The sequence below is a fragment of the Somniosus microcephalus genome, unplaced genomic scaffold (assembly GCF_052327205.1).
Source record: "Somniosus microcephalus isolate GS21.2 unplaced genomic scaffold, FLI_Smic_1.0 scaffold481, whole genome shotgun sequence".
NCBI lineage: Eukaryota > Metazoa > Chordata > Chondrichthyes > Squaliformes > Somniosidae > Somniosus > Somniosus microcephalus.
In genome coordinates, this window is record NW_028225668.1 from 114,470 (window position 1) to 138,051 (window position 23,582).

The 23,582-nt window shown below is 46.7% G+C and overlaps 1 protein-coding gene across 1 annotated transcript in view; it reads left to right on the forward strand.

Annotated features, from left to right (window-relative positions):
* The window catches only part of LOC147081737 (carbamoyl-phosphate synthase [ammonia], mitochondrial-like), a 195,295-nt gene that overhangs the window by 111,076 nt on the left and 60,637 nt on the right, over window positions 1–23,582 (forward strand). Inside the window, exon 27 of the mRNA XM_085980733.1 lies at window positions 20,872–20,939. Within this exon, the coding sequence (XP_085836859.1) occupies window positions 20,872–20,939 (68 nt within the window). The remainder of the gene's footprint in view (window positions 1–20,871; window positions 20,940–23,582) is intronic.

The following is a 23,582-nucleotide window of genomic DNA, read 5'->3' on the forward strand; positions in this document are numbered from 1 at the left end:
GGAAAAGGAGGAGGTGTAGCAATATTGACAAGGGACACTATTACAGCATTAGAAAGAGGGGATATCAATAAGGATGAGCAGGCAGGAGAAATCCTATGGGTAGAATTGAGGAATAGAAAAGAATGCAAGACTTTGGTGGGAGTTGGCTACAGTCCTCCAGATAGCAGTGATAAAGTAGCAGGATACATAAACTTGGAGATCAGAGAAGGTGGTTGCAAAAACACAGTAGGTATAATGGGAGACTTTACTTTTGACATAGACTGGGAGACGCAGAACAGCTCAAGTCCCAAAGGCAGCGAATTTCTTGAGTGTATTAGGGACAGTTTTCTGGAATAATATGTTCTTGGAACGAACAAGAGAACCGTCCATCTTAGATTTGATAATGAGCAGTGAGCCTGAACTAGTCAATAATCTAACGGTAAGGGAACACCTAGCTAACAGTGAGCATACTATGATAGAATTTGATACTGGGTTTGAGAGGGAGAAGGGTGAGTCACAACCAAGGTTTTAAATTTAGGTGAGGCAGGAATTGACCACAGTAGGCTGGACAGAACATTAATGGATAAAACTAGGGATGAACAGTGGGACATGTTCGAAGAACTATCTGATAGAATACAAGACCTGTACATACCCCTAAAGGCAAGAGCTCTAAATGTGTAATTGAACAACCTTGGTCAACAAGGGAAGTGAGAGATGGTATGAACCTAAAAGAAGCTGCATATACAAAGGCAAAACTGGTAGAGATTCCCTGGACTGGGAGAGATACAAAGAACACCAAAAGGATAAAAAGATAGTAGGAGAAGCCGCAAAAGAGAATACGAGAAAAAATGTGCTAGGGATATCAAGGACAACAACACAGGATTTTTCAGGTATATTAAGAGCAAGACGGTGGCTAAGAGTAATGTGGGCCCCTTAAAGACAGACGCAGTTGACATTGTAATTGGAAATAAGAAAATGGCTGACATGCTAAATAATTACTTTGTATTGGCCTTCACAGTAGAGGATGAGGATAAAGTACCAGAGATTCGAGGAAAAGTAAAAATAAATCAAGGGGAGAAACGAACTAGATTCAACACAAGTTTAAAAAATGGTGAATGAGAAACTAATGAGATTGAAGATAGACAGATTCCCCAGGACCTGATGAGGGATAGTACAGGTTGCATAGACGAGACTTGTATTCCCGTGAATATAGAAGATTAATGGTTGCTCTGATTGAGGTGTTTAAGATGATCAAAGGAGTTGATCGGGTAGATAGAGAGAAACTACTTCCTCTGGTGGGAGAGTCCTGAACAAGGGCGAGTAACCTTAAAATGAGAGTTAGGCCGTTTAGGGGTGATGTCAGGAAGCACCTCTTCACACAGAGATGGGGAAATCTGGAACTCTCTCCCCCAAAATGCTCTTCAGGCTGCGGGACAGGGGGGCGGTGGGGGGGCGGGGTGTTAATTGAAAATTTCAAAACAGATTGATAGATTTTTGTTAGGAAAGTATATTAAAGGTTACGGAACCAAGGCAGGTAAATAGAGTTAAGCTGCAGATGAGTCCTGATCTAATTGAATGGGGGAACAGGCCCGAGGAGCTGAATGGCCTCCTGTTTCCATGTTCCTATATTCTTGTGCAATATCTCTACATTGTGCTGTCAGTAGCACTGCCCATGCCCAGTAAAGATTACAAAAAAGAACTGTGGAGAAGATTTCAGTCCAAATCATTACTGCAACACCTTGCATTTATACAGTGCCTTTAACGTAGTAAAACATCCCGCTTCACGGGACTGTATTCAGACTAAATTTGGCACCAAACCAAACAGAGAATGCTGGAGATACTCAGCAGGTCAGGCAGCATCTGTGGAGAGAGAAACAGAGTTAATGTTTCAGGTCGATGACCTTTTGTCAGAACAGATTAATTAGGACATGACCAAAAGCTTGGTCAAAGAGGGAGGATTTAAGCAGCGTCTTCAAGGAGGAGAGCACGGCGGGGAGGTTTCGGGAGGGAATTCGAGTTTAGGGCCCAGGCAGCTGAAGGGAAGGCTGCCAATGATGGGGAGAAGGAAGTGGGGGGATGCACAAGAGGCCAGAATTGGAGGAGCACCGAGATCTCGGAGGTTTGTAGGGCTGGAGGAGGTTACTGAGATGGGGAGGGGTGAGGCCACAGAGGGATTTGAACACCAGGAGGAGAATTTTTCAATCGCGTTGCCGGACCAAGAGCCAATGTAGGTCAGCGAGGCCAGGGGTGATGAGTGAACGGAACTTGGTGCGAGTTAGGATACGGGCAGCCGAGTTTTGGATGAGCTCAAGCTTTGAGGGTGGAAGATGGGAGGCCGGCCAGGGGAGCGTTGGAATAGTCAAGTCGAGAGGCAAGAGAGGCACGGAGGAGGGTTTCAGCAGCAGATGGGCTGAGGCAGGGTGGAGACGGGCAATGCTCGAGATGCTAGCCTTGCGAGTGACGCCCACATCCCATGAACAAATACATTTTTTAAAAGATGGAAGTAGGCGGTCTTTGTGATGTGATGTAGAGGATATGTGGTCAGAAGCTCAGCTCTGGTTCAAATAGGGTGCCAAGGTTGCGAACAGTGTGGTTCAGCCTCAGACAGTGGCCAGGGAGTGGGATGGAGTCGGTGGCTAGGGAATGGAGTTTGTGGCGGGGACAAAGACTATGGCTTCAGTTTTCCCAATATTTAATTGGAGGAAATATTGGCTCATCCAATACTGGATGTCGGACAAGCAGTCTGACAACACAGAGGCAGTGGAGGGGTCCAAGTGCTGGTGAGGTAGAGCTCAGTGTTGAATGTGTAGATGTGGAACCTGACGTGTCTTTGGATGATGTTACTGAGGGGCAGCATGTAGATGAGAAATATTGGGGACTTCGGATAGATCCTTGGTGGGGGGCTCCAGAGGTAATGGGGAGAGGACAAGAGAAGCCATTGCAGGTAATTCTCTGACTATGACTGGATAGATAAGAGTGGAACGAGGCACGGTTGAGAAGGATGAGGAGGGACAGTTCACCATGGTCACAGTCACATAGGATGTAATTTGTGACTTTGGAAGCCGTTTCAGTGGCGTGACAGGGTGGAAACCTGATTGGAGGGCATAGATACATAGATACATAGAAGATAGGAGCAGGAGTAGGCCATTCGGCCCTTTGAGCCTGCTCCGCCATTCAATGAGATCATGGCTGATCATCCAAATTCAGTACCGGTCCCTGCCTTCTCCCCATATCCCTTGATCCCTTTAGCCTCAAGAAATATATCCAACTCTTTCTTGAATATATTTAATGAACTGGCCTCCACCGCCCTCTGTGGCAGAGAATTCCACAGGTTCACCACTCTCTGGGTGAAGAAATTCCTCCTCATTTCAGTCCTAAATGGCTTACCCCTTATCCTTAGACTATGACCCCTGGTTCTGGACTCCCCGGCCATCAGAAACATCCTTCCTGCATCTCGTCTGTCCAGGCCTGACAGAATTTTATAGGTTTCGATGAGATCCCCTCTCCAATCTTCTAAACTCCAGTGAGTATAAGCCCAATCGACACAATCTCTCCTCATACGTCATTCCTGCCATCCCAGGTATCAGCCTGGTGAATCTTCGCTGCACTCCTTCCATGGCAAGAACGTCCTTCCTCAGGTAAGGCGACCAAAACTGCACACAATACTCAAGGTGTGGTCTCACCAAGGCCCTGTACAACTGCAGCAAGACATCCTTGTTCTTGTACTCGAACCCTCTTGCTACGAAGGCCAACATACCATTTGCCTTCTTAATCGCCTGCTGCAACTGCATGCTTACCTTCAGTGACTGGTGTACAAGAACACCCAGGTCTCTTTGCACTTCCCCTTCTCCCAATCTATTACCATTCAAATAATAATCTGCCTTCCTGTTTTTGCCACCAAAGTGGATAACCTCACATTTATCCACATTATAGTGCATTTGCCATGTTTCTGCCCAATCACCCAACCTGTCCAAATCGTACTGGAGTTTCACGACATCCTCCTCACAGCATACCCTTCCCCCCCCAGCTTTGTGTTGTCTGCAAATTTGGAGATATTACATCCAATTCCCTCGTCCAGATCATTAATATATATTGTGAACAGCTGGGGTCCTTGGACCGATCCTTGCGGTACCCCACTAGTCACTGCCTGCCACTCGGAAAACGACCCGTTTATTCCAACTCTTTGCTTTCTGTCCGCCAACCAGTTCTCTATCCAAGTCAATACCTTGCCCCCAATCCCATGTGCCTTAATTTTGCACGCTAATCTCTTATGCGGGACCTTAGCGAAAGCCTTCTGAAAGTCCAAATACACCACATCCACTGGTTCTCCCTTATCTATTTTACCAGTTACATCCTCAAAAAATTCCAGTAGATTAGTCAAGCATGATTTACCTTTTGTAAATCCATGTTGACTTTGTCCGATCCAGTCACTGCTTTCCAAGTGCTCTGCTATTACATCTTTTATAATGGACTCTAGCATTTTCCCCACTACTGATGTCAAGCTTACATCTGCCTTTTCTCTACCACCTTTTTTGAATAGTGGGGTAACATTAGCTACCCGCCAATCCATGGGTACCGTTCCAGAGTCTATCGAGTTCTGGAAGATGACCAGCAATGCATCTACTATTTCTAGGGCCACTTCCTTAAGTACCCTGGGATGTAGATTATCGGGCCCTGGGGATTTATCGGCCTTCAGTCCCATCAATTTTCCTAACACCATTTCCCTACAAATACTGATTTCTTTCAGTTCCACCCTTTCATCAGACCCTATGTTCCCTGGCATCTCTGGGAGGTTATTTGTGTCCTCCTTTGTGAAGACAGAACCAAAATATGTATTTAGTTGGTCTGCCATTTCTTTGTTCCCCATTATAAATTCCCCCGATTCTGACTGCAAGGGACCTAAGCTTGACTTCACCAATCTTTTTCTCTTCACATATCTATAAAAGCTTTTACAGTCAGTTTTTATGTTCTCTGCAAGCTTACTCTCATATTCTATTTTCCCTTTCTTAATTAATCCCTTTGTCCTCCTTTGTTGAATCCTAAACTGCTCCCAATCCTCAGGATTATTGCTTTTTCTGGCCAATTTATATGCCCTCTCCTTGTACCTTATGCTATCCCTAATTTCCCTTGTTAGCCACGGTTGGGTCACCTTTTTTGTTTTATTTTTATGCCAAACTGGGATGAACAAATTCTGTAGTTCATCCATTCGGTCTTTGAACTTCAATTCGGGCTTCCATTCGGGCTTCAAACCTGGAATTGCAGGAAAGATGGGCTCTGATTTGGAAGGCAATAACATGTTCAAGGACTTTGGAGAGGAAAGGGAGGTTGGAGATGGGGCGGTAGTTTGCAAGGATGGAAGGGTTAAAGTTTACGATTTTTAAGGAGGAGGGTGTTGGTGGCAGATTTTACAGTCAGTAATTGGATATATTTCTTCAATTTTCTGCCCTGCTCTTCGGAAACCACTGACTCTTGGTGGGGTACAGACCCATGATCTCAGGTGCCTTTTGGATAGTTCATTCAGACTAGACAAAGATTGAAGTGGTGCTATTCCACTGTGCAGGGTATCATAGCCACATCTGATCCTTTGCTTAAATGACACTCCTAAGCATGCCCTTTCCAGTAGGAATCATTGGATAGTGAACAGGAGTGTGAATGCATGCTGATTATTGTTTCCAGAGTCAAAGGAATTTTAGAAGATTACAACCAATGCATCCACTATCTCTGTAGCCACTTCTTTTAAGACCCGACGATGCAAGCCATCAGGTCCAGGGGACTTGTCAGTCTTTAGACCCATAAGTTTGCCTAGCACATTTTCTCTAGTGATAGTGATTTTTTAAGTTCCTCTCTCCCTTTTGCCCCTTGATCTTCTACTATTACTGGGATGTTTTTAGTGTCCTCTACTGTGAAGACAGATACAAAATATTTGTTCAATGCCTCTGCCATTTCATTGTTTCCCATTATTATTTCCCCAGTCTCGTCCTCGAAGGGACCAACGTTTATTTTAGCTACTCTCTTCCTTTTTATATACTTGTAGAAGCTCTTACTGTCAGTTTTTTTTTATATTTCTTGCTAGTTTACTCTCAAGCTATTTTCTCCCTCTTTATTTTTTTAGTCATCCTTTGCTGGTTTCTAAAAATTTCCCAATATTCTGGCCTACCACTAATCTTCGCAACATTGTATGCCTTTTCTTTCAATTTGATACCATCCTTAACTTCCTTGGTTAGCCATGGTTGGTTCATCCTTCTCTTCGAGTCTTTCTTTCTCACTGAAATATATCTTTGTTGAGAGTCATGAAATAGCTCTTTAAATGTCTGCCACTGCTTTTCTACCGTCTTGCCTTCTAATCTATTTTCCCAATCCACTTTAGCCAACGCTCTCCTCATACCTTTGTAATTGCCTTTTATTTAAGTTTAATACTCTAGTTTCAGACCCAAGTTTCTCACCTTCAAACTGAATGTGGAATTCTATCATGTTATGATCACTCTTCCCTAGAGGATCCTTTACTATGAGATCATTGTTTCATTACACATTACCAGATCTAAAATAGTCTATTCCCTGGTCGGTTCCACAACATATTGTTCCAAGAAACTGTCCCGAATACAGTCAATGAACTCGTCCTCAAGGCTGCTTTTGCCAATTTGATTTGTCCAATCTATATGAAGATTAAAATCGCCCACGATTATTGCAGTATCTTTCTTACAAGCCCCAATTATTTCTTGATTTATACTCTGTCCTATAGAGTAGCTACTGTTAGGGGGCCTATAAACTACTCCCACCAGTGCCTTCTTTCCCTTACTATTTCTTACCTCCACCCAAATTGATTCTACATCTGGAACTTCCGAGCCAAGATAACTTCTCACTATTGCACTGATCTCATCCTTTATTAACAGAGCTACTCCACCTCCTTTTCCTTTCTGTCTATGCTTCCGAAATGTCAAATACCCCTGAATATTCAGTTCCCAGCCTTGGTCACATTGCAACCACATCTCTGTGGCTATTAGATCATACCCATTTATTTCTATTTGTGCCGTCAATTCATCTATCGTGCTGCGTGCATTCAGATAAATTTTGTCTTTTTATCATTTTTCCCTACTCTGACCTTATTTGCTGGTGCACTGTTATGTTTGTACGCTCTGTCCCTTCCTGTCGTACTCCACTCTGGTTTTCATTGCCCATATCGCTACCTTGCACTATTGCCCTGTCCTTTCTCTTTTAACTTTCTAAATTTCCCCTCGCTTGAACCCTCCCCCCCCCCCCCCCCCCCCACTATTTAGTTTAAAGCCCTATCTACAGCCCTAGTTATTCGATTCGCCAGGACACTGGTCCCAGCATGGTTCAAGTGAAGCCCGTCCCAATGGAACAGCTTCCTCTTACCCCAGTACTGGTGCCAGTGCCTTATGAATCGAAACCCATTTCTCCCACACCAATCCTTGAGCCACGCATTCAACTCTCTGATCTTATTGACCCAATACCAATTTGCTCGTGGCTCAGGTAGTAATCCAGAGATTATTACCTTTTGTGGTTCTACTTTTAAATTTAGACCCTAGCTGCTCCTACTCCCTCAGCAGAACCTCATTCTTAGTCTTACCTCTGCTCTTGGGCCTCCTCTCGCTTTATTCTGCTCTCGCTGCCGCTCTGGTTCTGCCCAGGTCTGCTGGCTCTGCTCTCTGGCCTCCTCTCGCCGCGCTGTTTATTCTGCTCTTGCTGCCGCTCCGAATCTGCCCAGGTCCGCTGGCTCTGCTCTTGGGCCTCCTCTCGCCGCACTCTTTATTCTGCTGCCGCTCCGAATCCGCCCAGGTCCGCTGGCTCTGCTCTCGGGCTCCTCTCGCCGCGCTCTTTATTCTGCTCTCGCTGCCGCTCCAGTTCTGCCCAGGTCCGCTGGCTCTGCTCTCGGGCCTCCTCTCGCCGCGCTCTTTATTCTGCTCTCGCTGCCGCTCCGGTTCTGCCCAGGTCCGCTGGCTCCTCTCGCCACGCTCTTTATTCTGCTCCCGCTCCAGTCACTTATATTCTTGTGATCCAAGTAGCAAAATGTAACTTTTATAAATTGCTGATTCTAATGCATTGTTCTAAAGTAAGGTTGCGAACTCTGGACGTATTCCTGGAGGTTTCATCAGACAACTGCCAGCCCTGGCTCAGTGGGTAGCACTCTCGCCTCTGAGTCAGAAGGTTGTGGGTAGCACCCTCGCCTCGGAGTCAGAAGGTTGTGGGTAGCACCCTCGCCTCGGAGTCAGAAGGTTGTGGGTTGCACTCTCGCCTCGGAGTCAGAAGGTTGTGGGTTGCACTCTTGCCTCGGAGTCAGAAGGTTGTGGGTTGCACCCTTGCCTCGGAGTCAGATGGTTGTGGGTTGCACTCTTGCCTCGGAGTCAGAAGGTTGTGGGTTCAAGTCCCACTCCAGAGACTTGAGCACAGAATCTAGGCTGACACTCCAGTGCAGTGCTGAGGGAGTGCTGCACTGTCGAAGGTGCTGTCTTTCGGATGAGATGTTAAACCGAGGCCCCGTCTACTCTCTCTTGTGGACGTAAAAGATCCCATGGCACTATTTTGAAGAAGAGCAGGGGAGTTATCCCCAGTGTCCTGGCCAATATTTCTCCCTCAATCAACATCACTAAAACAGATTATCTGGTCATTATCACATTGCTGTTTGTGGGAGCTTGCTGTGTGCAAATTGGATGCCGCATTTCCTACATTGCAACAGTGACTAGTGTAACCCCTTCACGGTTCTCTAGATATATGTGAGATGTGGTCTCTGTTGTAGACAGTATTCTATAGTCCAGTAAGGAGTTCACTACTACAATGGCTTAATTCTAATTATCTTACTTTATAGTTTTAACGTCAGACAGTATAAGAAGATTACGGGTCAATGACCTAAATTAGACATTTGCATACATTAGAATGAATCTAGACATAATAAACATACATTCTCCATTTATATGGATTCAAAGGAGAATCTGTCCCTGTGTCCAAATTCGAGTGCACTCTTTCGTTGGCGCGCTTAAGTTGGAGCTCATGGTATGTATAATGTCTGCAAGATTTACGACTCTGAACCCCTTCGTTGAATTCTCTTCACGATCACTGAATCCCACTTTGAGTTCTGGATGCAGAGCTACTAATACGAAGGGCGGCGGCCGAGTTTGGAAGCCCGGGACGGGATGCGGCAGCCATTTGCCTCCTGAGCCCTCTTTTCAGAGCTCCTGCCCTCTTCTTCCAGTCACTCCCTCTTCCCACTCGAAAACCCCGACTCCACCCCTTCCTCCTGGGGTTTCTGCCTGGAGACTGCCCAGCCTCACTGTCTGCAACAGTTGATACTGGTGCAGAATTATGGAAAGTCTGCTCTTAGTCACATTGTGTCCTTAAAAGTTCTTGCCGTACCTTCACATGGGCAACTTTAACCCAGGGATTTATAACAATGATAATAGTGTCTAAGTTAAAGATTGATAACCATACTTAGCGTACATAACATTTCCAGTGGGTATTACACTAGTACTGATGTATTTAAGGGGAAGCTGGATAAGCATGTGAGGGAGAAGGGACTAGAGGGTTATGCTGGTAGAGTTAGATGAGGAAAGACGGGAGGAGGCTTGAGTGGAGCAATAACACCGGCATGGACTGGTTGGGCCAAAGAGCCTGTTTTTTGTGCCGTATATCCTATGTAATGTACAATTTTAAAGGGGGATGCAGGAACAGAGAGAACTGGGAGTGTATGTACACAAGTTTGAGGGTGGCAGGACAAGCTGATTCCTTCGTCCTGGATGGTGTCGCGACTTGTGCCTTGTAGATAGTGGAAAGGCTTTGAGGAGTCGGGAGATTAGTCACTCGCCACAGAATACCCAGCCTCTGACCTGCTCTTGTTGCCACAGTATTTATGTGCCTGGTCCAGTTAAGTTTGTGGTCACTGGTGACCCCCAGGATGTTGACAGTGGGGGTGCTTAAACTCTCTTGTTGGAGATGGTCATTGCTTGGCACTTATGTGGCGCGAATGTTACCTGCCACTTATCAGCCCAAGCCTAGATGTTGTCCAGGTCTTGCTGCATGCAGGCATGGACTGCTTCATTATCTGAGGAATTGCGACTGGAATTGAACACTGCAATCATCAGCAAAGCTCCCCACTTCTGACCTTATGATGGAGGGAATGTCATTGATGAAGCAGCTGAAATGATTGGGCCTAGGACACTGCCCTGAGGAACTCCTGCACGATGTCCTGGGGCTGTGATGATTGACCTCCAACAACCACAACCATCTTCCTTTGTGCTAGGTATGACTCCAGCCTGATCCCCATTGACTTCAATTTTACTAGGGCTGCTTTGTGCCATATTCAAATGCTGCCTTGATGTCAAGGGCAGTCACTCTCCCCTCACCAATTCAGCTCCTTTGTCCATGTTTGGACCAAGGCTGTAATGAGGTCTGGAGCCGACTGGTCTTGGCCGAACCCAAACTGGGCAGGTTATTGGTGAGTAAGTGCTGCTTGATAGAACTGTCGACGACACCGTCCATCACTTTGCTGATGATTGAGAGTAGACTGATGGGGCGGTAATTGGCCAGATTGGATTTGTCTTGCTTTTTCTGGACAGGACATACCTGGGCAGTTTTCCACATTGTCAGGTAGATGCCAGTGTTGCAGCTGTACTGGAACAGCTTGGCTAGAGGCGCATCTAGTTCTGGAGCACAAGTCTTCAGCACAATAGCCGGGATGTTATCGGGGCCCATAGACTTTGCTGTATCCAGTGCGCTCAGTCGTTTCTTGATATCACGTGGAATGAATTGAATTGGCTGAAGACTGGCTTCTGTGATGGTGGGGACCTCAGGAGGAGGCCGATATGGATCATCCACTCGGCATTTCTGGCTGAAGATGGTTACAAACGCTTCAGCCTGGGGTCTGCAATCATCGAGGATGGGGATGTTCATGGAGCCTCCTCCTCCCGTTAGTTGTTTAATTGTCCACCACCATTCATGACTGGATGCGGCAGGCCTGCAAAGCTTTGATCTGATCTGTTGATCGCAGGATGGCTCTGTCTATAGCATGCTGCTTCCGCTGTTTAGTCACAAGTCACCCGGTCCGGATGGGATGCATCCTAGGATGGAGATAGCTTAAGCTCTGACCACAATCTTTAATTCTCCTTGACTATTGGAGTGGTGCTAGAGGATTGGAGGATTGCAAATGTTGCTATTCAAAAAAAGGGAGAGGGATAAACTGGAAACTACAGGTCAATCAGACTAATGTCAATGGTGGGAAAACTGCTAGAGACCATTGTCCAGGACAAAATGAATTCTCACTTGGAGAAGCATGGGTTAATAAGGAGCAGCCAGCATGATTTGTTAAAGGCAAATCATGTGTGACTAACCGGATTGTTATTTGATGAAGTAACAGAGAGGGTTGATAAAGATAGTGCAGTAGATATTGTGTATATATGGACTTTCAAAAGGCGTTTGATAAAAGTACCTCATAATAGACTTCTTTGGAAAATAGAAGCACGTGGCATTAAAGGGATGGTGGTAACTTTGGTACATAATTGGTTGAGGGATAGGAGGCAGGGAGTAGTGGTGAACGGATGCTTTCCTGACTGGAGAGAAGTATGCAGTGGGGTCGCCCAGGGGTCGGTATTAGACCACTGCTTTTCTTGTTATATTTAAATGTAGCCTGGCGAAATGGAGCAGCACAGGACACGAACTTTCGTTTTTGGGGTTTTTTTATTCTGTATTAATAACTTGGGTCTAGGTGTAGGATGAAATTGTAAATACATAAAACACAGTCGACAAAATACGGCAGTGGCTTGCTGTAAAACAGAACATGAGGTAAACCACAGGTGCAGGTAGTTAATTAACCAACAATCATTATACAAAACAAAACATATCATACCATACATTCGTATGTCCCGTTATCACTTGTTACCTCTTACAAGCAAACAGAAAGTATTAAACTCGTTCGAAACGTAGCCCCAAGGACTCGACAACAATTTTAACAAAGGTTAACACCAGCACATGGTGGGACAATCTGCAAGCATCCCCGTGATATCGAGTGATTTGGGAAACAATATCACTTTAAAACTATGTCTGGCTGCACTAAATGCTGTTTTAGTTGTACTTTACGCAGACTTAAGTTCATTTCAAAAGTCATATTCACCCCAACTCTCCTCAGAGCACATCCCTCACGCTGGATCTAGAAAATGGAGGCTGTGAAGAAAGGGGAGGTTCCTTTGGCATCACATGGCCCTTCCCATAACCCTTTTCTCCTTTTTTCAAATTCTAAAGGGGAAAATGAACCGCGCCATCTAGTGGACTTAAATATTCACTGCATTTTCCCACTTGGCTACATTCTCCCCTGCTTTAAAGTCAACGTCCTCGGTGACTTAGCACCCGTTTTTCACTTCTTTTACAGCTTCTCGAAAAAATGCAGTACCCAGACTCGATAAAACATGAGAGAACACCTCAGGACTGAGTGAGACTGCATTACAGGCTGACTGAGGCAAATGGTATGGGTTAGGGTTTACCCCAGCATTGGCTCTTTTAGTTCTGCGAGGAGCCGGAATGGGTACCTCAACCTCAGTCCCACACTCAGAAGGATCTGAATGCTCTGGCTCAGAAACAGCCTCTGATTCCTGTACATCTTGGGCGTTACCAACAGGATCATTGTTTACTTTTTCCTCCTGAGTTAACTCTGGATAGGTGACTTCCTCTACCACAACAAACTCAGTATCAGAGGGCTCTGGCAACGATTCTGTCAAAAGAGTGACAGGGGACTTGGTTCTCGTCCGCCTAGGCTCAGGGACAGGGGTAACACATGGCCTAAGATTAACTCTATGGACCCTTTTTAAAGGACCGCCCTCTACAGGCTCAACTGCATGTGTAGTACCCTGTACCTCCACCACTCTGTACACAGTAGGACCCCAAGCATCCTGAATTTTGTTCCTACCCAAAGGCCTGTGTCGTAAGTATACCAACTGACCCACCTCTGGTTGGACAGTACACTTTGTCTTTGTTAAGTTCAATTCTTTGAGCTGATTTCTTTTCAGTGTACTCTCTTGCCCTTGCATGTGCCTCCTTCAAATGCTCTTGGTGGACAACCAACCACTCATGTTTCTTGTCTAACACTTGCTCCTGACCTAATAAAGCATCTACAGGAAGGTGTGGATGAACCCCGAAAAGCAGATAGTACGGTGAGTAGCCAGTCGTAGCATGGGGTGTTACATTGTAGGCATACACCAACTCAGATAAGTGCTCAGGCCAGCGGCGCTTCTTTTCTGGAGGCAGTGTACGCAAAAGATCATGTAAAGATCTGTTGAATCTCTCACATTGAGCATTTCCTTCTGGGTGGTGTGGGGTAGTGCGGGTTTTCTTTACACCATAAAGCTTACACAGCTCGGCAATGATTTCACTCTCAAAATTTCGACCTCTGTCTGAATGCAATCTTTCTGGGACCCCATACTTCATGAACCACTCTTTGAGAAGGACTTTTGCCGTGGTATCAGCCTTTTGGTCCCGAGTAGGGAAGGCTTGTGTGAATTTAGTGAAAACATCGGTCACCACTAACACATTCTCACGACCATCGGAGGCCGGTTCCAGCATGGTGAAATCTACAGCAACTACTTCAAGGGGCCGGGAGGCTAGAAATGATTTCATAGGGGCATGTATCTTGGGGTGGGGCATTTTTGTCAAAACACACCTCTCGCATTTCTTGACCCACTGTTCCACATCCCCATACATCCCAACCCAAAAACATCTCTGTCTCAAAAGGTTCTGTGTGCGCTCTATTCCCTGATGGCCCATACGATCATGCACACCTTCAAGCACGACTTCTTTCAAACAAGAGGGCAGTAGTAGCTGGTGACACTCACCAACATGGACATCCTCGATTACACGGTACAACAAACCATCTTGCTCACAAATACGGGGCCACTGCTTTAACATGGATAATACTAGCTTGGATAACTGCGACCTCTCCTTGTAAGTTGGCCTTCGCTGCTCACCCCAAAACTTCCTAAACACGCTGAGGGTGGGGTCTGTGTCCTGAAACTTACGTAGTTCCTCTTTAGAGTAACCGGGAAGTGTTGGTGTGTTACCCTGCAACTCACTACGCTCAGTACTTTCTTCTGCGTCCGAAACACGGATCTGTCTGACTTTACAGCACTTGACTCCTGCTGTCCCTAAGTCTGGTCCTAGAGCTGTTCCCTTGTGAGTGACATTACATATGGCCACACAACCATCATAGTCTGCATCCCCACTGTCTGACTCGGGCTCCCCTGCTAACGGCTGCCTAGAGAGGGCATCTGCTGCTGCATTACAGCGGCCTGGGCGGTACTTGACGTCAAAGTCAAAAACAGCTAACTGAGCCACCCATCTTTGCTCAACAGCACCTAACTTAGCTGTAGAAAGGTGACACAGGGGGTTGTTATCTGTTATGACAGTGAACTTGGAACCTAGAAGGTAACCTCGAAATTTCTCTGAAACAGCCCATTTGAGGGCGAGGAGCTCTAGTTTCATACTGCTGTAGTTTCTGTCATTTCTTTCAGCATTACGGAGCCTCCTACTGGCATATGCTATCACTCTCTTCCTATCTCCCTGTTGCTGGTGGAGGATGGCACCTAATCCTAGGTTACTGGCATCCGTCTCTACAATAAAAGGCTGAGTGAAATCTGCGTAACCTAACACTGGAGCACTGATCAGCTTTTCTTTCAGCTGTTCGAAAGCAGCTTGGCACGCAGCTGTCCATGAACCTTCAAACAACCGTTTTGCTTTTGCTGGGCTGTCTTCCCTAAGGCATGCATTGACTACGTCATGGAGAGGGCCAGCTCGTTTAGAAAAATCCTCAATGAACCTCCTGTAATAACTACAGAAACCAAGAAATGACCTCAGATCTTTGACTGTACTGGGGACCGGCCACTTCTTTACGGCGGCAATTTTCTCTGGATCTGTCCCTATACCCTCCCCTGAAATTTGATGCCCAAGGAACCTGACTTCCTGCTGCAGGAAGTGACACTTTTCAAGCTTTACTTTCAAACCTGTCTCTTTCAGTCGTCTTAGAGCTGTCTCAAGCCTCTCTAAATGGTCCGGGAAGGTCTGAGAGAACACAAGGATGTCATCTAAATACACTAATAGGATGTGGAACACTAAGTCGCTCATAGTCGCTTGCATAAGTCGTTGAAAAGTCGCAGGTCCATTACAGACACCAAAAGGCATTCTGAGGTACTCAAAAAGGCCAAAAGGAGTTGTAAAAGCAGTCTTAGGCCTGTCACTTTCACGAACAGCAACCTGGTGGTACCCACTTGCAAGATCAATGGTCGAGAAGAACTTTGCACCATGAAGGGCATCAAAACTCTCGTCAATGCGGGGCAAAGGAAATGCGTCACGTCTGGTTTTTGAGTTTAGTTTCCTAAAGTCAACACATAGTCGTATGTCTCCATCAGTCTTACGAACTACCACTATGGGTGAAGCGTATGAACTATTGCTCTCCTGGATGACACGCTTTCTTAAAAGCTTAGTGATGTGGTCCCTCACCTCTTTGTACAGTGTAGGTGGGATACGACGGTATGGCTCTGTAACTGGTGCGTCATCTACCAAGTTAATCTCATGCTCAACTTTATCAGTGTAGCCTAGGTCCTCATCCTTAAAAGCAAATACTTCCGAATACCTGGCTAAAAGTGCACCTAACTCTGCTTGTTGGCCCTGTGTGCCACCTATGTGTAGTTTGTCCAAAAGCAACTGAATGTCTTGGTCTGTCATCTGTCCTCCTTTTCTGCCAACAGTTACTTCCTCTGTGTCAGCGGAGATGCGTTGAAATCGCACCTCACAGGAGTCCTTGTCTACACACTCTGCCTGAGTCGGAATACCAAGCCTGGTCCTGGGGCTTAACCACACATCCTCCTCAGAGAAATTTACCACCTGCACTGGAAATAAATGTCCCTTTGATTCAACTAGAGTGGGGACAACTACCAGGCCACCTGGCAATGGTGTGTTACCTGGCTCCAACAGCATTTTAGTGCTGCCACCTGACTGAGTTTTAAGTCCCTTTACATAGACTGTAGCTATGGAAGACGCAGGCACATGTACAGCACCCCTACCAGCTACACGGACAGAAGATGACTTTGGAGTGATGTTACACTGTTGTACTTGCTGAAATGCTTCCCTCCAATCTGAATCCAACTTTCCCCCAAGAGTAGTGTCAAACTCAGCATGAACTAGTTGTCTGCATCGGCTGATGATGTTCATACCAATAAGACCTGGTGCTGCAGGCTGTGACTGCTGATGCTCTTTGACTACCAGGAAACCACATTCGGGTAAGGTTATGCCCATAGTTTCAACGTCTAACTCAAGGTAGCCCAAGTAGGGAATGTCCAACCCGTTGGCGGCAGTGATCTTAAGCCACCCGGTTGTAGGCAGCATATCCTCATCCCTCCCAAGTAAGTGCTCTCTTGAAAAAAACTTCAGCAATAGTGCTGACTTGGCTCCCGGTATCCAGTAAACAGTTAGCAGTAACCCCCCCAATCTTGAGATCTACTACTGGACATTTACCTACTGCACGGTCAAGAAATCTGTCACGAATACCAGTACTGTTCTGAGAGCCTGCAGGTTTTCCTCGCATTGCCCGGCTCATGGCAATCGAGGGAGTTAGTTTTCCTGCACCCCAGCCAGCATTGGTGGATGTGTTTGCTACCTCGTGCTTCTGAGGACACTGTTTGGCAATGTGCCCCGCCCCGTTGCACTTAAAGCAAATAGGCTGACCTTCATCAGTGAACTTTGGCTTGGCTCTAGGCTTCCCAACCTTGTCATTACCCGTGTTTTCCTTCTGTAGAGCAAGACCCCGTAATGCCTCTGTTAGTTCCCCGATAGCTTTACCCTGTTACGCCACCACTTTAAGAACATCCTGTAAAGTGACAGCCTGGCTGCCTGGTACCCCAATGGCAAAACACTGAAGATCCCTCCCCGTACTGTCACACACTACATTCTTGCTCTTTGCAACTTTAGTGCTACAGGGCTGGTCTTCTAAGGACCATAAGACAGCTTCCTCACGTACATCGAACAGGGTAGACTGGGGGTTGTCTCGTACAAACTTGCGCAACTCTCTCCGGAGTGAGGGATCTCTAACACCATCAACAAATCTGTTTCTGACAACCCGTTTTGTGTCCGGCACAGCATCAGGTGATTGCTTTACCAAAGTTCTAATAATCTGAGAGAGTGCATGTGAGTATTCTCGGAAATCTTCACCCTCTTCTTGCTTGCGTCCATAGAAAGTTTCTAACAGCTGGGACTCACTGCGTTTTTCGGTGAAAGCCCCCCTTAGGTAACTGAACAGGTCACTGGGCTGCTTAGACTCTCCACCCAACCGTAACCTAATTTCCTGTAGGGCTGCCCCCCTCAACAAAGATCGAATGAAATCTACCTGCTCTGCAGGAGTCTGATCTCTAGCTCGTAGTACACTTTCAACCTCTTCAATGAACTCATCAACTGAACGACTATCTTTGGATACCTCACCACTGAATGGTTGGATCTGACGCTCTCTGGGTACATACACATATGACTTGGTTGCCCCATTACCTAGAGTGGCAATAATTGCCATTGCTTGGTCATGGTTTTTTTTCAACTCTGAAATCTGTGCCTTGAGTTGATCTATCTGGTTGCCCTCACCCACACTAGAGGTATTGTCCTCACCATCCGAATTGTGAGCTCCACCCGCCTCCTCAGGAGGGTCTAACATTTTGACTCAGTTCACAAGTCCCTGACAGTCACTGAATGGGATGGCCGCTGCGACGATTCTTCTCCAATGGTGTCCCTCCTCGGTGCCTTGATGGGTCCTCTCCCAGATTGGTCCTGGCGCCCTCTGGATCCCGTCTGTCTGGTCTGGTCCTCCTTAGCAACCCCAGGCAGCACTCTCCGTCCGTCTCCAGGTCCACTTGGCACCACACCGCTCTTCCCCCACTGCCGTATTTTATGTAACTTTCCCAAACCTGAGAAACTCCAAGCTAACAGACCCCACTCCTGGTACCAAAATGTGTAGCCTGGCGAAATGGAGCAGCACAGGACACGAACTTTCGTTTTTGGGGTTTTTTTATTCTGTATTAATAACTTGGGTCTAGGTGTAGGATGAAATTGCAAATACATAAAACACAGTCGACAAAATACGGCAGTGGCTTGCTGTAAAACAGAACATGAGGTAAACCACAGGTGCAGGTAGTTAATTAACCAACAATCATTATACAAAACAAAACATATCATACCATACATTCGTATGTCCCGTTATCACTTGTTACCTCTTACAAGCAAACAGAAAGTATTAAACTCGTTCGAAACGTAGCCCCAAGGACTCGACAACAATTTTAACAAAGGTTAACACCAGCACATGGTGGGACAATCTGCAAGCATCCCCGTGATATCGAGTGATTTGGGAAACAATATCACTTTAAAACTATGTCTGGCTGCACTAAATGCTGTTTTAGTTGTACTTTACGCAGACTTAAGTTCATTTCAAAAGTCATATTCACCCCAACTCTCCTCAGAGCACATCCCTCACGCTGGATCTAGAAAATGGAGGCTGTGAAGAAAGGGGAGGTTCCTTTGGCATCACATGGCCCTTCCCATAACCCTTTTCTCCTTTTTTCAAATTCTAAAGGGGAAAATGAACCGCGCCATCTAGTGGACTTAAATATTCACTGCATTTTCCCACTTGGCTACATAAATGACCTGGACTTGGATATAGGGAGTACAATTTCGAAGTTTGCAGATGATACAAAACTTTGCAACATAGTAAGTAGTGAGGAAGATAGTAGCAGACTTCAGGAGGACATAGGCAGACTAGTGAAATGGGCAGACACATGGCAGATGAAATTTAATGCGGTTAAGTATGAAGTGATGCACCTTGGGAGAAACAACATGGCGAGGCAGTATAATCTGAACGGTACTATTTTGAGAGGGATGCAAGAACAGAGGGACCTGGGGCTGAATATTCACTGCAGTGCCTCCATTGATGGAAGGGTGTCATTGCACTGTAACAAGTTTACATAGGCAGTTCCCTCTATCTATCTTTCTCTAGCTCTCTCATCAGAATTTATAATGAAGAAATTGACTGTGTGCAGAGGGAAGTTTAAATAATGTAGATTCTAATAATCAGTGTTTGATAAAGGAGCTGGAGTGCCCAGCTCTCACTTTTGTAGTTAAACTTGATACACCCTAAGAAGCTGCTGTTCTATGATATCTTTAAAAAAATTAAAAAAATTCTATAAAATTAATTTTAATTTAACATAGCTAAGTAATCGATTCCCTAATCTCACTGCTCCCTCTTGCTCCCGATTCTCTAATCTCACTGCTCCCTCTTGCTCCCGATTCTCTAATCTCACTGCTCCCTCTTGCTCCCGATTCCCTAATCTCACTGCTCCCGATTCTCTAATCTCGCCGCTCCCTCTTGCTCCCGATTCTCTAATCTCACTGCTCCCTCTTGCTCCCGATTCTCTAATCTCACTGCTCCCTCTTGCTCCCGATTCCCTAATCTCACTGCTCCCTCTTGCTCCCGATTCTCTAATCTCGCTGCTCCCTCTTGCTCCCGATTCTCTAATCTCGCTGCTCCCTCTTGCTCCCGATTCTCTAATCTCGCCGCTCCCTCTTGCTCCCGATTCTCTAATCTCACTGCTCCCGATTCTCTAATCTCGCTGCTCCCTCTTGCTCCCGATTCTCTAATCTCGCCGCTCCCTCTTGCTCCCGATTCTCTAATCTCACTGCTCCCGATTCCCTAATCTCGCTGCTCCCTCTTGCTCCCGATTCTCTAATCTCACCGCTCCCTCTTGCTCCCGATTCTCTAATCTCACCGCTCCCTCTTGCTCCCGATTCTCTAATCTCACCGCTCCCTCTTGCTCCCGATTCTCTAATCTCACCGCTCCCTCTTGCTCCCGATTCTCTAATCTCACCGCTCCCTCTTGCTCCCGATTCTCTAATCTCACCGCTCCCTCTTGCTCCCGATTCTCTAATCTCGCCGCTCCCTCTTGCTCCCGATTCTCTAATCTCACTGCTCCCTCTTGCTCCCGATTCTCTAATCTCGCCGCTCCCTCTTGCTCCCGATTCTCTAATCTCACCGCTCCCTCTTGCTCCCGATTCTCTAATCTCGCCGCTCCCTCTTGCTCCCGATTCTCTAATCTCACTGCTCCCTCTTGCTCCCGATTCCCTAATCTCACTGCTCCCTCTTGCTCCCGATTCTCTAATCTCACTGCTCCCTCTTGCTCCCGATTCTCTAATCTCGCCGCTCCCTCTTGCTCCCGATTCTCTAATCTCGCCGCTCCCGATTCTCTAATCTCGCTGCTCCCTCTTGCTCCTGATCTAGAGTGCAGATTGTGATGGAGATTCACACCCACTGTGATCGAGCTGCTGGAGGAGCAGGGAATATCAGTCGTTTTTAAATGACTGTTGTTAGTGAAAGGATGATGGTGCAATGGCTACCAGGAGGCATGTGTCTGTTGTATTACCAAATACGGTTAAACAGGAGAGCGTCCATGGCCCATCACTCCTAATTGTGTCATTTTACATTTGACCAGATATGCAGTCTCACTTATTTACATGTTGCTGCCTAACTACAAGTCTGTAAACTCTCTGCGATTTTTTTATAACCTGTGTCGTACCTCGGGAACCTGCTATTGATAAATTATTTGGACTATGTTTCCGTTCAAACATTAAGTATGAGAAGGAAAAATAAAAGCAGAAAATGCGGTAAACAAATAGCAGGTCAGCCAGCTTGTGGGAAAAGACTAGTTAATGTTTCAAGTATAGACCCTGATCAGAGCTGCAATTCTCATGAAACCTTAACCTCTTGGGATGTGGAAGGGTGTACTGTGGATTCCCAGATCTGTTCAGTATGACAGGAAAGTTTGGTGTGCAGTAAGTAGCCCTTTCACTGACTGACTGACTTCTTTTCTGTGCTAGGATGATGCCCTCTCATTTGCAGAGACTGTGGGCTACCCCTGCTTGCTGAGGCCATCTTACGTCCTAAGGTAAAGCTATTATTTCTGGGCTTGGGGCTCCACTTGATATCTGTGAGAAGTATCAGATTCATTTTATGTAAGATACCAAACATCCAATCTGTGCATGCTGTCGGGTACAAAAGCGATTTTCTGGCAGATTGTTGTCCAGTAGCTTTCCCTCGTTCCCTGTCCTGCCATCCTATTCTGAAGGTGCTGACTTGCTTGCTCAAGTGGCATTCTTTATGTGTGAACCTAGATGGTGAGTGTCGACAGGCTATCGAACTGTGAAGGGATGTCAGTCTAGCTCGATCCTGCCTGTTGACGCACGTGGACTCTCCAGCAGGAGTCGCAGGATAATCCCCCAGCAGCTGGCAGCCCTGCCTGAAGCCAATTGTTTTCCTCCGATGATGTCCCACCTGTCTCTTGTATGATCTGCACAGCTGGTTTAGGACAAGTCCATGTAGGTTGTACTGAAGATTGACTGGGGCAAGTGCAAAGCATGAACTTGAGTAAGCTTTACACCTGCATTTTCCAAAGCAATTTCATAAGCTTATTGCTAAGCACTCTGTGTCCTGGATTGATCAGTAAGTGAGCTCAGATACATGAGGTCAGAGGCTGGACAAATGTTCTTTTTCCTATATACCATCTTCCTTAATGCTGTAACCACGTGAATGACCCGCGATTGAGTCCAACGTGGCATTGCAGTTGTGGTTATGGTTAACTGGGCTACACTGTACTCAAACCAACTAACCAGCCCCTCTAATAACAGAAAATGCTGGAAAAACTCAGCAGGCCAGGCAACATCCGTGGCGAGAAATTAGAGTCGACGTTTCGGGTCTAACCCTTTTTCAAAACTGGAAAGGAAATGAAATAGATCGAAAGGCAGGGGTGGGAGACAACAAAAGAAGTGAAGAGACATTAAAAGATATTCAAAACGAGACGAGATGGTGCTAGGACTAGTGGAGACAATAGACAGCTCAGATTAGGTGTGAAATGTTCTGGCAGAATGAGAGACAGCTGCCATGTGGGAGAGAGAAAAAAAAAGGAAAGGGGTGGGGGAGGGAAAAATCAAAACAAAGGGGTGGATGAAACATTTTTACTTATATCTAATAGGGGCCGAGGTTATGATCTGAAATTGTTGAACTCTATATTGAGTCCAGAAGGCTGCAAAGTGCCTAATTGGAAGATGAGGTGCTGTTCCTCGAGTTTACGTTGAGCTTCCGTGGAACAATGCAAGAGGCCAAGGACGGTGAGGTCCGAGTGGGAATGGAGCGGTGAATTAAAATGACAGGCAACCGGAAGCTCGGGGTCACCCTTACGGGCTGAACGGAGGTGTTCCGCAAAGCGGTCACCCAATCTGCGTTTGGTCTCCCCAATGTAGAGGAGACCGCATCGTGAGCAGCGAATACAGTATACTAGATTGCAAGAAGTACAAGTAAATCGCTGTTTCACCTGGAAGGGGTGTTTGGGGCCCTGGACAGTGGGAAGGGGGGAGGTATAGGGGCAGGTGTTACATCTCCTGCGCTTGCATGGGAAGGTGCCAGGCAAAGGGGAAGGGGTGCTGGGGGTGATAGAGGAGTGGACTAGGGTGTCTCGGAGGGAGCGGTCCCTACAGAATGCTGAAAGGGGAGGAGAAGATGCGTTTGGTGGTGGGATCACTTTGGAGGTGGCGGAAATGGCGGAGGATGATCCGTTGAATGTGGAGGCTGGTGGGGTGAAAGGTGAAGACAAGGGGAACCCTATCGTGGTTCCGGGAGGGAGGGGCAGGGGTGAGGGCAGAAGTGCGGGAGATAGAACGGACACGGTCGAGGGCTGTGTCAACCACGGTAGAGGGGAATCCTCGGTTGAGGAAAAAGGAAGACATGTTGGAAGCACTGGTGTGGAAGGTGGCATCGTCGGAGCAGATACGGCGGAGGCGGAGAAACTGGGAGAATGGAATAGAGTCCTTACAGGAGGCGGGGTGGGAGTCAGTGGGCTTGTAGTGAATATTGGTCAATAACCTATCCCCAGAGATGGAGACAGAAAAGTCGAGGAAGGGAATGGAAGAGTCAGAGATGGACCATGTGAAGGTGAGGGAAGGGTGGAAATTGGAGGCAAAGTGAATGAAATTGTCAAGTTCGGGGCGAGAGCAGGAAACGGCACCGATAGTCATCAATGTATCGGAAAAAGAGGTGAGGGAAGGGACCTGAGTAGGACTGGAACAAAGAGTGTTCCACGTATCCCACGAAAAGGCAGGCATAGCTAGGACCCATGTGGGTACCCATAGCAACACCTTTGATTTGGAGGAAATGAGTGGAGTTAAAGGAGAAGTTGTTCAATGTGAGAACAAGTTCAGCCAGGCGGAGGAGGGTAGTGGTGGATGGGGACTGGTCGGGCCTCTGTTCAAGGAAGAAGCGGAGCGCCCTCAGGCCATCCTGGTGGGGGATGGAGGTGTAGAGGGATTGTACGTCCATAGTGAAAAGGAAGCGGTTGGGGCCTGGAAACTGTTAAAGTGGCGGAGGGCAGCCGAAGAGTCGCGGATGTAGGTGGGAAGAGACTGGACAAGGGGAGAAAAGATAGAGTCGAGATAGGAAGAGATAAGTTCCGTGGGGCAAGAACAGGCTGAAACAATGGGTCTACCAGGGCAGTCCTGTTTGTGGATCTTGGGAAGGAGGTAGAAGCCGGCTGTGCAGG